Below are 17,643 nucleotides of genomic sequence, written 5' to 3' on the forward strand. Positions count from 1 at the left end.
AATAATTATGCCGACCTGTCTCGTTGGATGTATGCCGGCTGACTTCCAACCACGACTCGCGGCGAAGATGTACTATGGTGAATTTTTCATCTAGTGTGGTGATCGGTAGAAAATTGGGTGAGAAATTTCATCTGGTACATTTCCGCTAGCCAGAAAGCTCTTGAATCTTTCTAAAGTTGTCTCTGATTAACATTATACCTATCCTTTTTTTTTTTTGTTAACGGTTACAAGGCAAAATGGGCTCAATGAGCCTGATTATAAGTAAAGAAACGCCCAAAAACAAATTGATAAATATCCCCGAACGGTCAACACAGTTATGCCGGTCTGCTTAATTGCTTCTTGAAGGACCCTACATTCTTAACTGCTACGAACCATCAAAATCCTGAACTGAAGTCACTGGTTTTTGGTACCAAAAATAAAAGTTGTTTCAATTTTTTTTTTGTTATATCATAAAGTAACAATAAAATTAAACATCACGCTAATAAATACGTTCGCAGACAAATTTCGCACATGTTGTTTTTAGACCGCTATCTAGTTGATAAGATAACCGAATTGAAACACAAGTACAAATATTTGTTGCGGTGCACGATTGTATTAACAAAAATATCAGTGACATTTCAGTCCATACGTGTGAGCAATAATTATAAAAAATAATTAGGTATAATATAATTATAACAATTAATACTTGTACCCCTGAAGGGATAAGCCAAAATGTAATTAACGCGAACAGTTCGTAAACTTTATATCCTTTCCATAAGGAGGAGCGTATCGACATACACAAGCACAATAACCGCGAGTAATGGATTGTTTTTTTTTTATTGCATTGAATGACGAGACGAACTAGCCGTTCGCTTGATGGTAAGCGATTCAACCGCCCATAAACAGCAGAAACACCAACCATCACTGTGAATTACAAAGTATTGTTTGGTATTTCACTGCGCTCGCCATCCTGAGACATGAGATGTTAAGTCTTATTATGTCCAGTAGTCACACTGGCTACGATGTTCTTCAAACCGGAACACAACAGTGACTACACATTGCTGCTTGACGGCAGAAATAGACCTTGCGGTGGTAACTACCCAGGCTGACCCTCACACCAGACCAGTACATCGGTAGTAGTTAGTTTTCCAATATAAAAAAAACTGAACTATATCTAGGAATCGAACCACAGTCCTCAGGACTAACTCAAGCGCGCTACTAGACACAGGAGATTTGAAATTTTAATTGGCCAGTCGAAACGATTGGCATTCGAAAAGTTCACAGTTCGAGAAACTAAAAAGTATATTAAAAAAGCAATCGATTCTCGCCGGACAGTTTAGTTTACTACGGAAAAAAAAACTGACTAGTATCGATTTGTCAGAGGTCTTTGAACTCTTGACAATAGGTCTTCTTAATTGGGAATTACGTAAAAATTACTGAGCAATTGTGACTTGTGATTTTTTCTGCTTTATTAATGGCAATAATTTTATAGATATTTTGAAGATATATAAGCAAATTTCACGTGATTATTTTTTCAATCTTCTAAGGAGGTTTGTCGTATTTTTACGACAATTTCGCTTCACACCAAAGATTTCATAGGTATTTAATATTTATACACATGACATGTTTTTTTTTTGTCAATAATCCTTCTAACGCAGTAGCTGACAACAGGCTATTTAGATTACCTACATTGACACCTAAAATATGAAGTCCACTCCACACACACTCCGACAAGATGTAGTGACCAACTCCAACTTTTTTAACCTGACAAGGATCGGCTTATACAACCACACCGCACTTTCGGGTGAGCGCTTTAGGCACTTGCAACCTTTGGAAATTAAGCGGCCATGCTGAGGGCGACCTACTAACGAGTTATGAACCTCGACTCGGGACGGTCACTCGAGAGGATGTGACAGCACTGTGAAGTTAGATATCACGTAACATGCGTAGATAAATCACTTAAATTGGCTGGTTTTAAGAGAAGGAAAAATATGTTGATGATTTTTGATAAGTCTAAAATCGAAGTGATTGTCATCACGTTTTATTATTAAAAAAAAAAAACAAACAACAATTCTCGTAATCATCCTTTTTACCGATCGATTCAGTTGCGTCAGAATCGCTTCATCAAATTGTAGAAACGTCATATGCATGGGCTCTAAATCACTTAACAAATAAGCATCAATGCCTTGCCGTCCTCGTAGAAGTAACGTCGCTGTCATATCAAAACGCCTGTTTCAGAAAACACATAAAATATATTTTTTTATAGCACTATGTAAAAATACATTTTTTATTTTCGGAAACTGCTTAATTTTACTGTGTCTGTTCAATCATAATATCCCTAAAAACAGATTGTAAACATATGAAATGCATTATTTTTATAAAAACCAAACATACGATATTTTTATATGACAGCGACGATACGCCTGTATAGTCCGTCAGCCTATATACTTACTTATTTGTATATAAAGTGTACAAATAAATAAATACGCATCTTTCTCGAATGTTCCCAGTTATCGTCCGGTAAAACAGCAAGCGAAAGCTTTGCATTCAATATCTTGTACACAACGCCGTCTGACGTCACGAATCCTTATCGAAACCTCTAGAATTAACGGTAAACAAAAGCTCGCTCCAATTTCTAATCGCAGTCGTTAACCATTAGTCAGCCATGATCAGTGACACGGACAGTTCTGCAAACTTATCTATACTAATGTATATATATTATGTCTGTAATTGCAAAATAAGAGCCTTTTCTAATAGTTATTTAGACTTTTAAAATCAAATACTATTTTCGATCGCCTGGCTGTTTTGCTTTACAGGTTTTATAAATCGTAACATTTAATAAGCCTTGTAAATCCAAAATTTAATTGATAACTTTTCATAGAATAACTCATGGTAAATTTCTCCCAGAAAAATAAAGGATTTAATTTCAATTGTATAAAACAGTCCTTTGCCTCTTCAGACACAAATCTCCCGTACAAGCAATTGTACCCGACCGAGGTATCAAACCTAGGACTACTGGTCTCAGCTAACAACTGAACCATTATGCCGTTAATTACCCTCAATGCATGTTTATCCAATGCGCCCGTTATCTATCTAGGATTTAAAGTCATCGCTAACTGTGCTCGTTATTAGGGGCACCAGTTTCGGGCTGAGATATGGACTGGCGAATGTTAGTTCTTAATTCTAATAGATTTTTTGAAATGACGAGGCGGGCATGCCTTGTGAGGTTTTTGATGGTAATAACGACCGCCGTACACAATGTGTTAAAAGTTAAAACCCGTCATAGTGGCCCACGTAAGTGTGTCGTGTTCTGGGATCAGCCTGTGTATATGCGGTTCCAACTGGCATAGTTGCTTCGACTGTCGAGGGGCATCACCTGTGATTAGTCGACATTCTATATCGACCTAACTCCGCTTACTCCGCATCAGCTGCAATGGGGCCATTTGGCCTTGTCTGTATAAAAAAAAGTCTCTTGGTTAGTGTTATTAACAGCGGCTACACTACCCAAAATGATTTGCAAAGCACTGTATGGCATTGAAATCCCTTATCGAAAAAAAAAACAACCTTACCAACCCACACGCACATACACATTTAGGTCCAAGATCCCTGAAGGGGTAGGCAGACATGCAACTAGTGCAAACATTTTTCACCATAATAGGGAGTGAGCTATCACACACAGATTTCAAAATCCAGAATGATACTCATCAGAAATATCAATTTACTCTACCTGGGATCGAACCCAAGTATTCAGCGGGGCAGTCACACCACTCAACCAGCCCATATAGTAAACACCAGTGAATCAATGTGGCTCACCCACTTTCGTCGGGCGATACGGCGCCGGCGACGGCTAATAAACAGCCACCTCATGATAATTTATGATAAAGAACCGATGCGTTTTCACTAACACCGCAGATTACTCTGTCTCCGCTATGAGTAATCTTTATTTGATAAATACCACTAATGATAATATCACCCCTGTATTATATACTTTCCCACTGCTGGGAATGGGCATCCTCTACTACTGAGAGGGGTTAGGCCTTAGTCCACCACGCTCTAGTGCAGAACGGTAGACTTCACACAGCCTCAAAATACCTATAAAGAACTTCTCATGTGTGAAGGTTTTCTCACAATATTTTCCTTCACCATTTAAGCAAGCGATAATTCACAAAGAAAAAACACATAACTTTTTGAAAAATCAGCCTTTGGAATTTGAACCTAGGTAAATTGATCTCAGCAATCCGTTTCACACCCAACTAGGCTATCACCGCTTTGTGAGACTTTATACCTCTTTACACATTAAAATTAAGTTTAATTTCTTATCAATTCAGAGCTGTCTGTTGTAAAATCATATTATGTTGAAAATATATTACTTAATTAGCCATAAAACATTTTTAATAGATGATAAAACATGTGGGTCAACAGATAGACTGTCTTTCATATATATTTTTAATTGTGGTGGCTTTTGCAACTTATCTAGATAAGAAAAAAGGGTGTAAGGGTGATGTAGTGAGGATTTTTATTTCCCTGATCGGGCTATACCATTCTGATATTTTACACATGCAATTTGTTAGGTCTAACATTATCTGCAGCCAAATTGAATGGTAGAATGAAAATCATGATTATACACAAGATAGGCTAAGATAGTTTCCTAATATGTAAAAGATAATGTTAAAGAAATCCTTCTGTAGACATAATGAGTACAGAATGGTCCTTTTAATTACATTAAAATAAATTATGTTACATCTAGAAATGTAGAAATTTGCATAACAATAAAATTTAATTATGGTTATATAAATTTAATTTTATTGTTATGCAAATTTCTACATTACACACAAAAATAAAAAATAAATACTATGAAAACTGTAAATTCAACCATAGATTGAAGGATATGTTACTTATCTGATATCTAAGTATTGAAAATAAAAACTAAATAAATAGTTCACATAACAACTTGTTGTAGTTTTCCCATTTGTTTTGTCCAGCGGTAGCATAGAAAGGCTGAGGACTGGAATGTCCCGAGTTTAATTTCTATGTAAAGCACCAATTCGTGAAGGTAATTGTGACAACTTGCAATGGAATTGATATCTAGAGTTTGTGTCAAGCACCTTCATGTATGAATTAAGCTTAAATGTGTTTATTATATGAAAAGGCATGGCATTAAGGCCAGGTTATATGAGAGAGAACCGCTTCTGGTACCTGCTCAATCTGCGAACTTCAATAATTGCTGAGATAGGTACCTGAACCGAAATCTGTAATAGTAAGGTTACATGTGTATGGAGTAAAATGCTAAAGTTGCCTCCCTTGTATGTATGTAGTTAATTTATGAAGAAACTGTACGAAATTAAACCATGTACCAGTTAATTTAAGGTCCAAAGGTACGCAACGACAAATGCCGCAGATAATACATAGGCTTTATGTATTCATTGCCGATAAATGGACAGTATTGAACAATTGATACAATTAAATCACAACGCATTCGACCAATCTGTTCATCCGATGCCAATTCGAGACCATTTAAGTTTCGATGTAACGCTGTTGGATTTAAAAAACCAACGGGCGCGTTTCCTTTGTGCGTGTGCCGAGGTATGTTTAATTTGGTCGGGTATTACACTATCCGCGCCCGGCCCGGTGACATCACCCTGTTTTATTGAGCAGATAATAACGTAACAGACTCGTGTCACACCCAAAAAAAATATGAAAAACATTATTATCCGCGCTAAAAACGTCGCCAGGCACACTTTTTCACTGAGGAACAAACTAAAAAACGACAAAAATGTGATGAAATAAGGAGCATATTTTTAGCTCTGAAATTGCTATTCTTTGCAGAAATCATGCCAGACCGCCGACAAGATAGTGTCGCAAGTCGAAATTACAGGTCTAAAGCTCATTTTCGCTCGTTGCAAAGTAAAAAAGTTCGACCCAAATTGCCGACCAATATATCTTGACACACCCTAATAAGACGGCCACAAAAAAAGTCATTTCACCGTACAACTGATGCCTTCCTATTAGAAATATAAACATATTTGTATAAATGATAACTGAATATATGCAATACGTACCGGCAGTTGGCTCCAATAGGCGAAAAAGATGATTTTTGTACCACTTCACACAATCACTCCCACTTTATAATGAGAAGCTATTGTAACTTACACTAAGCACGTAAACCACGTAACATTATATAAAATATCACGCACAGTACGTTCTTTTACAATTTTCAACGCACTAGCACCACCGACATTACGCGCAAACGCGTTTATTTCAATATTTCGTTCGTAAAAAAGAAATCTTTCAACACGCCACCGGAGTAGATCGATGTCGGCATGAGTTCGTTTTTCTACCGGCCGCAGCGCTACTGTCGCAACATGGAGTTTCTAGGTGAAACCAGATGGCGGTAGAGGTGTTTATAATTGCCAATTAAAAAATAAATTATTCTCCTACATTTACAAAATTTTACAACATAATATTTATGTGAATCGAATTTTATGTGTTATTCCAGATATAATTTACTGCGGTTTGAGCTTTTTAAAATTTAATTATTTGAATGTATTCTATGCATATTAAAGATTCTGTCAACTTTACATACAGGAAGTCTTTAGCTTATATATACATCACGGTAAACTACAGTGTAAATTAAACAAATGCATCTTTAACTATTCACTGTCCTTTGCTTATATCTATGTAGATTTTTCTATGGCTATCATTCAATCCTTTTTAAACTACTTATCTAAACTCTATCTAGATACAGTTTACCTGTTTGTCGAATGTCTATAATATAACTCTGTCTGTGTGTTACCCTTTCACGACTGAACGACTGAACCGATTTCAGTGTAATTCGGTAAGCAGATAGTTTGGGACCGTGGGAACGGTATAGGTTACATATTATGTCAGAAAACCTTTTTTCAAGCTGGTGGAACTACGAGCAAAGGTTAGCTTAAAATAACATTCAGGGATAATAATAAATATAAAACTAGCTTTTGCGCTGGGCTCCATTCTGAAGGGTTTTCTTAGAATAGAAGAAACTTCCTAATCATTTTATAATAATAATACCAGCCCTTTCAGTATGCATTGTCCCACTAGCCTTCTTTATAAGTGAAACTGTAAAAACCATCTTGGTATAACTTACGTATAGTAATAATAAAATTGCAAAGTGGGAACATAATTTCCGAGTCCGCGCATTTAATTGATTTAAGAAAAAACAACTGTATTAGAATTTACTAGAACTTAAAATTATTTTTTAAATTTTACTCCGTCAGTTTGCTTAAATGTTCGCTTGAGTATCTCGCTAAAATTCATTGGATTCTAAAGAAAATGATTGGAAGATAAGCTAAGATAATATAACATGTTCTATGTAATATATATTGTGTACGTCGGGGACAAATTGCCATATTATAATAAATGCAAAAGTTTGTGAATTGTTTGGATGATTATTAAACTCTTTACTATATTATTACTTAAGTGAGTCTGTTGTAAATTTTACTGTAAAAATAAAATCTGTAAAATCGTACTAAACTGGTAAAATTGTCGCTTAGCATAGCGTAATTAAAATATTCTTTAAAATTGTTTTGAAGTAGATGTCGCTGCTGGTCCACAACAAATCATTGTTATACGACCAACTTTAAGAGCATATTTTTTATTGAAATCAAAACCATTGATCAAAACACTTCTCCATAGTTGTTATATTATAAACTATAGGTATGAATACTACTTGACAAGTTAGTTTACAGAAAGTAGTTGAGTAAATTAACGGTTTTATAGCATAATAATATTAGCTTCCCTTGAGAAAAGTGGGAACATCATTTTTAGTTTATTACCCGGCTATGTTAAATGACCTATTGGATCCGGAATAGGGTCAGGTTCGCTCCGAAACTTTAAAAATATTCAATAACTAAATATTTTTAAAATATACAAAACTATTATCAATTTTCCGTTTTGAATTTACTTATTATGGATGATTTTTGCAAGGTAAAGAATTATTAATTGACGTTAAAGGGTATTCATTGTATTAATGTTGGATAATAAGTTTTTTTATGTCACTATTGGAACGCAACCCAACGTTCCATTTTCAATTTGGCAAGTTAACCCGGCCTTAGGCGAAAAAGATAGATTTTTGCGTTTTTTTGCAAAAAGCTGTTGAGGTTTTACACAAAAATAACATCAGAAAGTGGTTGTGGATATTTTTTGTGAGTTTAGCATACATTTCGTACGCCGTGGAGCCCAATATTAGCGGTAAATTTGTTTGTTTATATCTTTTAATGTCCGGTTTTCATTTGTTTTTCCGGCATATTTTTTTCGGCACCTGACAAATTTTATGCAGACGTCAGCCTCACGGCAAATTCTTACGTTAGCCCTATTTGTAAAAAAATATCAATGCTAACATGAAAATTCATTCAGTTCAAAACTTACGTTTTTTAAAATAAATTATTGGGGACTGACACGTTGGAAGTCTCGTATCAATTTAGACGCAGTATTTAATATGATTATAAAAAATAATTAGAGACTTATAATATTTATTAAACGACAAACGAGAATAAGAAATTTTCATCCCTAAATTTACCACCATAGTATTTTAGTCAGGTCAACATTTTTTTTAAATAGGCAATTATCCAAAGCTTTGATCGGAAAATATTATCTATATATAAAAATTGGCATATAAAATTCACGTAACAATGTTATTTTTTTGATATGCTAATTTATAATACTTGTCAGTTACATGGGAATGATCGGCCAGATATGGAGTGTTTGATTTTATTTACTAATATTTTTACTAAATTACCCTAGAGCGTTACGGGTTTGTTTGAGCCAAAAAGTATGATGATTTTTATGTTTATGCAAATGTTAGACATTAAAATTAAACTATTTTATGAATATTATTGTAGTTTTTATATTATAATAATTTTCCCCTGATGGTTCAAAGATTTTGCAGCCTCTACAATCACAGAGGATACACAAAGTATGATTATTTACAAATATCAAAGCTCTTGATGAATTGGTCTGGTTTTAGTAATATAAACTTATATAGAGACTACATTAATAAATAAATTAAAATATTCTTTTTAAAAGCATTCAAGCAACTGACCTAAAATTACCACATATTTAAATATTTTATTTAATGGCCAAGCTGGAGGCATTATTAACAAGATTGTTCTTAATATAAATTGTGCCAAAAATCATTTTATAATATAAATACTAATATAATTTTGCTTTTTCTTATTTCTTTATTATTTTGTGGTACTGTGTGAATGTGGTATGTGCATATTTCTGACTTTTGTTTTTTATTTATTCCTGTCCATGGATACCAGTCCTTTAGACGCATATATAAGTATTTCTGACTGAAAGTAGAATGTTGTCGCTGCAAGAAATTCACTTAGAGCAGTAGTTATAGCATTAGGTTGCGTAAATCCATATTTAATTTACATCACTTTTTTAATTTATATCTATAGCTTGAGTAACTCATTGTACACTGCACAGTAATACTGGGACTACTTGACTTACATCCAGAAAGGTAACATGGCTGTATTCCGTTTATTGGTAAGAGGCATCTCTCTTAAAAGCAGCTGCAGAGATATATAAGGGCTTTTTAGGCTAAAGCCCATGGCCTGTGGATTTATAGACTTCTCGTTGCCATATTTTTATTCCATAAATTGGATTAAAAGAAGTTTATAAGAGTGTTGTATAAATAACACATAACAATTGTTGATTTCTTTTGCAATATGTTACAGTTGTAGTTTATGTGTCTTGTCATAATATTTTCTTTTTGACATGATAGCAATTATATCATTAATTAGGCAAGCTTCCAAACAAGAATTTGCTCAGGGTCCCCCAACGCTTGGTCCATCCCTATTTAAAAGTCATCACTATAATTGGCCAACAGAATACACTATTAGACACTGTGAAGTAGTATACCATTTTTGATCCTTATCATACAGGTTGCTAAGCTTTATCTCGGATAGCGACTACCATACACAAGTTGCTTAAACCTGCTATAGTGGCCCATGTAAGTGTGTCGCGTTCCGGGATCAGCCTGTGTATATCCAATTCCAACAGGCCAGCATAATTGTGTAGACTGTCGAGGGATAATCATCTCTCGTCAGTCGACATACTATTGGATCCCACTTCACTCACCATTAGCGACAGTGGGGACAGACCCACATATTAAAAAAAAGTCTCTGAAAGATTCAAAAATGATTTGTCTTAGTGTGAAATAAGGCATTGTAAGCAAATTTAGTTTCTATTTGCCTCCAGTGGACATGTGCACCCCCGAGGCGTGGCGGGGCGGGGGTGTGGCGCGGTCTCCGTCCCACGAGTCGGTCACTACCGACCTGTCGTTGTTCAGCGTGTCTTCCGCCGCAAGTGACGCCAGGGTGCTCCGACTGCTGGCTTGTAAGGTGGGTTTGTGATCCACAAGTGTAGTATAGGTTAATAAGAAAATCTGCAGAAGTTCAACTGTAAGCAATTTTTACCATGTCAAATCACGGCAAACTTCTTGCATTTTTTTTTAGTATGTCTGACTTCCCCTCTACGTGAGCAGGTATGAGCGGCGATAGCCTAGTTGGGTGTGGAACGGTCTGCCAAGACGAATGTCCACAGGTTCAAATCCCAAGGGCACACACCTCTGACTTTTCTAAAAAATCACGTGTGTATTCTTTGTGAATTTATCGTTCGCTTTAACGGTGAAGGAAAACATCGTGAGGAAACCTGCACATCCGAGAAGTTCTCTATAGGAATTTCGAAGGTGTGTGAAGTCTACCAATCCACACTAGGCCAGCGTGGTGGACTAAGGCCTAATCCCTCTCAGTAGTAGAGGAGGCCCGTGCTCAGCAGTGGACAAGTATATAATACAGGGCTGATATTATTATTATTATTATTTATGTCTGACTTGCAGTAATTTGCATAGTTATTGAAAAAGACTGTTAATAATTGTAAGTGTATAGTTTACATTATAAACACATCTAGAAATTCTTGCGCAATATATTGTTGTGAGAACTTGCTACTCAAAACACACAGCAAATTATATTATTAAAGAAGTTTGTACATGTAACTGTAATGTATATAGTCATGATGGTCTTTTCCAGGCCGGTCAAGGACCAGATCCAAACCTCAGAGTGGCCAGTCCAAACCCAGACAGTAAACTAGCAAAGTGAGTATTTAAAAATCATATTTCAGCGATTAATTTGTTGTTGGAAAAAAACTGTGCTGTTTTTGAATTTATTTGTGATAAATCAAGGTGCTCCCCTAACAAAAAGGCGCGCTAAAATTTGTTTAGCAGCTATATACTCCAAATGTATAAAATACATAGAAATTAAAAATTAATCATCACATTTCTACAATATGTTATCTTAATTTCAGTAGGTTAAAATATTTTTAATGTGCATATTGTGTCATTCATTTTTCAATAACAACTACACTGTATTTGTTGACATTTCATCTATACTATTATATAAAGCTGAAGAGTTTGTTTGTTTGTTTGTTTGTTTGAACGCGCTAATCTCAGGAACTACCGGTCCGAACTGAAAAATTCTTTTTGCGTTGGATAGCCCTTTGTTCGTGGAGTGCTATAGGCTATATATCATCACGCTATACCCAATAGGAGCGGAGCAGTAATGGCTAATCTCAGGAACTAACGGTCCAAACTGAAAAATTCTTTTTGCGTTGGATAGCCCTTTGTTCGTGAAGTGCTGTAGGCTATATATCATCACGCTATGACCAATAGGAGCAGAGCAGTAATGGCTAATCTCAGAAACTAGGAGTTTGAACTGAATAATTCTTTTTGCGTTGGATAGCCCTTTGTTCGTGGAGTGCTATAGGCTATATATATCATCGCGCTATGTCCAATAGGAGCGGAGCAGTAATCGCTAATCTCAGGAACTACCGGTTCGAACTGAAAAAATATTTTTGTGTTGGATAGCCCTTTGTTCCTGGAGTGCTATAGGTTATATATCGTCACGCTATGACCAATAGGAGCGGAGCAGTAATAAAACATGATGCAAAAACGGGGACAATTTATTAGTTTTGAGAGCTTCTGTTGCGTGCGCTGCGTAAACGGTTAAAGTTATGCAACAATAATGTATGACGGGATTGTTCCTCTTAAAAGTTCTACAAAATATATCATAAAACAAAGTCCCCCGCTGCATCGGTCTGCCCGAACGTTGAGTTTAACTCAAAACTACCCAACGTATTAGGATAAAATTTGGTATGGAGACAGTTTGAGACCCTGGGAAGAACATAGGCTCCCGGGAAAATATATAGCGTGACTTTTATAACGGAAAACTTTAGCCCGAAAAACTTTATAACGCGGGCGGAGCCGCGGGCAAAAGCTAGTCTTTATAGTATATTCCGAATAGATAATTTATGGAGTATTTTGGAGCTTAAATATTTCAAAACGACCTAAAATTGTGTTTTTTTTATGATTTTTTTCCGTAAATCTGTATTCCTGTCCGTAGCTCGTGGATCTTAAGAATGTTGTGTATTTGTGTGTCGCAGAGGCGGGTCGCTGCCGCTGCAGGAGGGCGGCGGCGGCGGCGGCGAGGGCGCGGGCGAGGCCGGCGGGCGCGAGGTGCTGGCGGGCTGCGCGGCGCTGTGCGCGGCTCTCGGCCTGCGTCGCTCCTTCAGCGCCGCCGACATCGCCGACGCGCCGCCGCACCACCCGCCGCGCGGGTACCCACCACTTACTACTTAATACCATGGGGAGCTTCCGGGAAATGATACAGTTTTCAATATGTCATGTGTCTTACTAAAAATGCAACACGATGTATGTAAAAGGAACAGTTCCAACCAGCCTGCATGCTACATTTTGCATCCGTTTATTCTTTTTAACCGACTTCAAAAAAGGAGAAGGTTCTCAATTCGACTGTATGTTTTTTTTGTTAGAATGTGTTTAATACATGCGTTTGGACCTACGTATTACAAAGCTCTAATATAAACCATTATTTGTGTATTCTTATTTATATGAATATTTTCATCTCTAATAAATTAATTTTGCTAGTAAGTTTTAGTTTCATGCATAAATAATAAATCTTACATTTAATACTCCTGATATTATATTATATCCATCTCAATTTTTCATAGTATTATTCAGAAGTTTCTTTTCTGCCATGTGTTAATTGCACACACACACATTTTTTTTAAACTTGAATATATCTCATAATAAATGCTTGTGTATAATATTTATAACCGTCTTCAAAAAAAGGAGGAGGTTCTCAAATCGACTGTATTTTTTTATCTTAAAACTTTTGACTGGGTGAACCGATTTTGATTATTCTTTCTGATTTTGATGATTCTTTCTCACATTATAAAAAACAAAATCTAAAATATGTAACAAGATTGTTTAACCTTTATCACAATAGATGTATAATGTGTGTGTGTGCAGCGCGACGTCGGAGGTGGGTCTGAGCGCGGCGCTGGAGGCGCTGACGCTGAGCGCCGCCTCGCGCTCCTGCAGCACCTGGGTCGCCGGTAACGTATCCTAGGCTTGTAGCACCTGTCCTGCTATATCTTCCCTGGATAGACAGTAGTTTGTCATTCCCAGGGTACTTATATTGTACTGGTACTTATACTATAGGGTACTGATATTTAAGCCTTAGACCACCACACTGGCCTAATGTAGGTTAAAATATTTTACACATACTTCATATCAAATAATTAAAATGATGATCATGTGTCCTAGGAGTTTGAATAGTTTCAGACATGATCAATAGGGTATTTTAGTGTATGTGAGAAAATAAAAAAAATACATAAATAAGATAGTTTAATCAAAAATCAATAATAGCAGTCTATAAGGCTAGTGGCTTGTAATGTTTTGAAATAATAATAAAGAAATATTTTTTTTTTATGAATAGTAAAAAGATATAGTATTTTCTCTTTGAAGACACGAATGTGATGAATTTGAGTCGTAGTTTTAAATAATTATTGTACAGTAAAGTATATAATGTGTTGTGCAGTGGGCGGGAGCCAGCTGCCGTCGCCGCAGCGCGTGCAGGCGCCCGCGCCGCGTCCACTGCCCACCGACAACAAGAAGGTAACCACACTTACACCATCAAACGGCACAATTGACCTGATCATCATCGCCGAAATAAATAATTAGAAGACTTAATTGCTTAGCTATAAGTGATATTAACAATTAGGAAATAATGCCCAATAGTAACAACAGATGCTATGCATATAATGCAGCCTAATGCATTCGAGCCATGGTCGTCGTGACTCTCCGGGACGTGCGCAGGCGCATCTTATGGGTCGGCTACATGTCATGTTTCGAATATTCGTCATTACAAGGTGTACTGTGCAAGCATTTTACCGCAACCTAAGCGGATGAACAGATTGCGACTGATCACTGCTTTAAAAAATAATTACAGAATACAATTTTACACATTTTTTGACAACGTCCAACCAGAGAGAATAATAAGATAGTCGCCGCGTGACATATCTTCTCTTCTGCCTGCTTGTCATTGTTCTGAGCTTCTGCCAGCCTGCCCGCGCAGCCGAATACTTCCGGAAACGCCCGATGTTATCGGCTAGGTAGCGACGCGTAACAATATATTTATGTATTGAATAGATAAGAATACAGTGTGATAATAATAATACATTACTAAATTTAATTGATGATGGTGATGGTGGTTGCAGGTGCGTCAGAACTACATAAAGCGTCGGCTGCTGACCACCTACCGCGCGCTCGAGAGGATGTCGCAGTCAGACTTCAACCTCGACAGGCTCGAGGTACTACATATAAATAAAATTATATATTCATCACGTAGGCGGACATAGTTGCTTATGATAAGTCAAGGTACATGAGAATATTTAATCATTATTTAAATAAAGTCGCTTATATTGTTAGCATGTAAATTATATTCAAAATATAACTTCACTAGATACCGACATAAGTAGGGAGAGCCTAGTTGGGAGTGGAATGGACTGCCAAGATGAATGTCTGTAGGTTCAAAACCTAAGAGCACGCATCTCTGACTTTTCTAAAGTTATGTGTGAATTATTGTTTGCTTTAATGGTGAAGGAAAACATCATGTGGAAATTTGCATACCTGATAAATTCTGCAAGTATTTTGAGGGTGTGTGAAGTCTGCCCGCACTTGGCCAGAGCGGCGGACTAAGGCCTAATCCCACTCAATAGTAGAGCAGACCCGTTCTCAGCAGTAAGACAGTATATAATACTGGACTGATATTATTTTATATAAGGATATCAAAAAACTTTATTCTGGGTGGTAAATTTTTGAGATAGATCAAAAAGAGATTAATCGTTTATTTTCAGGTGGTTGCATGTATATTGTTGTATGCTGTATTATTAATGTATATTGCAGGCAGCAGCAGTGTCAGCCGTGTCGGGGGCCCCCGGGGCGTCCGGGGGGTCCGGGGCGGACCCCGGGCCCACCACGCTCGCCGTGCCGCACCGACGCGACAGATATGTGCATCCCGGTACGAACCAACACTATCAAATAATGCGTTAAAACCACTTACTTGATACGTAATTTTTGTTACCAAGCGGAGAAGCTTAAAGAGTCTCTGGCAACACTAAATGAATGAATACCTCCTAATAGTGGCGAATGGTGAAATTTAAAGAAGCCGAAGCCGACACAACATATAGGTACTAATATGCATAAATGCGGTCTGTAAATCGTTCTGATGATAATTAGATTCTATATAAAAATAAGCCGGCAGGAATCGGGTATATATGGACCCTTCGACTATGCTCCTTAGTAAAATTTTGGCTGGTCAATTTCGACGTTGATCAGCCACGCAGGAAGTATTATAGTGTACAAGTGTGTGCGCAATACACAAGCACTCTGTTCCTTCACTCTCACAGTCCAGTGAGACAATCCGATATGCCCAGAGAGAGTTCGGGCGGAGGACCAACGGCTTTATATATTATGTTTGGCAATACTAGTTTACTATTAACTTGCAACAATATTAATTAAACAGAAAGATAGTGATATTTTTATTTAAATCTTCGTTTATAGAAGACATTACATAACAATGCTGTCCAAACTACTCTCCAACCACTATAACTCTTGTAAGCGAGGATCAGCAATGGCATTTTATGACTACAACGCGAGTCTCAGGGAACACTAATTAATGTAGTGTTGAGGAAATAAATCAGTTACATATTCCATTCCAGAAGCAGCCCAGCTGGCGCTGACAGCTGCAGACCTGGAGCGCGAGCGCGGCCGCCCGCTCTCCAAGTACGAGCGCAACATGATGATCTTCAACTGGCTCCACACCCTCGACGACTCCGCGCCGCTGTAGGCACCACCTGCCACGGTGGAGACTGGCGAGGGCTGCGGGACAAGCTTTTGTCAAGGTCAGATTGGTATAGATCAGGGTTGGATCTTGCAGTGTATAGATAGGTTGAATTGTCTGAAGCAGTATGCCAACTTGGAGTACTGGAAATATCATTGGCTCACTATGACAAGGTTGTATGTTATTTATATCAAATAATTGTATATTTTTTCCAGTAAAAAAATTGAATAATCTCGAATCATGAATTATTGTTGTTTTTACCAACATTTGCATCAATAAAAATTAACATGACACCTTTTTATAGTAAGCCAGCAATATTCTAACAGGTCTGTAAGGAATCAAGGTTGAGAAAACTTGCTCTAGATTATACACCAACTAGTAATGTTGAATTACACTATACAGTAGAAACCGGTTATAACGACTCCGGTTATAGCGACACATCGGTTATAACGACTAAATAGTAAGGTCTTTTTAAATGAATGCATATAAAAAGCGTATCGTTTATAACGACTATCGGATATAGCGCCCAGATTCAGTGATCCCTTCGATGTCGCTATAACCGGTTTTCACTGTAAAATAAGCTGCCTTTCACAAGTAGGCTCACTTCACAAACTAGCCGTAAATATGTACAGCTTCCATGATCAGGCATCAAATTAGCCGCATATCAAGCATGTAGTAGGCAAAAACATTCCAATAGTGTTTTGGAGCTGTCCCATAGTTGTATGTAAGTGGTACAAGTTAGTGAAGATGTATGGTCCTTAGATATCAAAATATCTGGACATCGTTCCACAATATAGATCATTTCATCCACAAAGGCTTCCCCACTATTTTCCCTAATCAAAAGGTGGGGCACGTCCTCTTGGATGAAATGATCTATACTGGCATGTTACCTAACTAGATTATAATGAATAGATGTTAATAATTGTGCCCTAAAATATCTGGTCTTTGGAGTATGGAGTGGCTAAGGATACTAAATTTCATAATTCAAATTCAACATCATGCTCTTTCATATATAAAGACAATGACACCGAGGGCTCAGTCTATTTTTTGGTATGTTAAAATCTGTCATATTATGTCATAGATTTTGGTGGACAATTGGAAAGTCTGTGTTTGATGTCCATACAAAACACTTCTGTATGGAGTTGTGATTGTGTGAATGAAGTTCTTCCTCTTTTTATTTATTTGTTATAAAAAAATAGCACATTATTAATTTGGTTATATGTATTATACAGAAATAACTAATATTGTTTACAGAACATGACCTGTTAATTAAATTACTTTTTCAAATACAATTTAAAATTTGACAAAGAAAAGGACTACTCAATAAACTACAGTAATGAGAACTTAACTCTTTAAATACTAATGGATTTAGATCCATAGAACGTTTTTGTAAAAAGTAATTGCCGTTCTAATAATTTAAGGG

At 36.7% G+C, this 17,643-nt stretch overlaps 2 protein-coding genes across 5 annotated transcripts in view; one reads left to right on the forward strand and one right to left on the reverse strand.

The window, feature by feature from the left end:
- Window positions 1-6,339, reverse strand: part of LOC115447148 (protein hu-li tai shao) — a 116,766-nt gene extending 110,427 nt beyond the window's left edge. For all 4 annotated transcript variants that reach the window (XR_005113083.1, XM_030174108.2, XM_030174107.2 and 1 more), the window contains exon 1: window positions 6,039-6,339. The gene's annotated coding sequence lies outside the window, so the exon portion shown is untranslated. The remainder of the gene's footprint in view (window positions 1-6,038) is intronic.
- A 1,706-nt stretch (window positions 6,340-8,045) lies between these two features.
- LOC115447158 lies at window positions 8,046-17,398 on the forward strand. The gene is made up of 9 exons (XM_030174130.2): window positions 8,046-8,205; window positions 10,222-10,364; window positions 11,052-11,116; window positions 12,460-12,633; window positions 13,346-13,431; window positions 13,917-13,993; window positions 14,596-14,688; window positions 15,284-15,398; window positions 16,099-17,398. The coding sequence occupies exons 2-9, from the start codon at window positions 10,227-10,229 to the stop codon at window positions 16,224-16,226; spliced, it is 876 nt and encodes a 291-aa protein (XP_030029990.1). The 5' UTR covers window positions 8,046-8,205; window positions 10,222-10,226; the 3' UTR covers window positions 16,227-17,398.
- Window positions 17,399-17,643: the final 245 nt, after the last annotated feature.

Source organism: Manduca sexta, chromosome 26 (genome assembly GCF_014839805.1).
Source record: "Manduca sexta isolate Smith_Timp_Sample1 chromosome 26, JHU_Msex_v1.0, whole genome shotgun sequence".
Lineage (NCBI taxonomy): Eukaryota > Metazoa > Arthropoda > Insecta > Lepidoptera > Sphingidae > Manduca > Manduca sexta.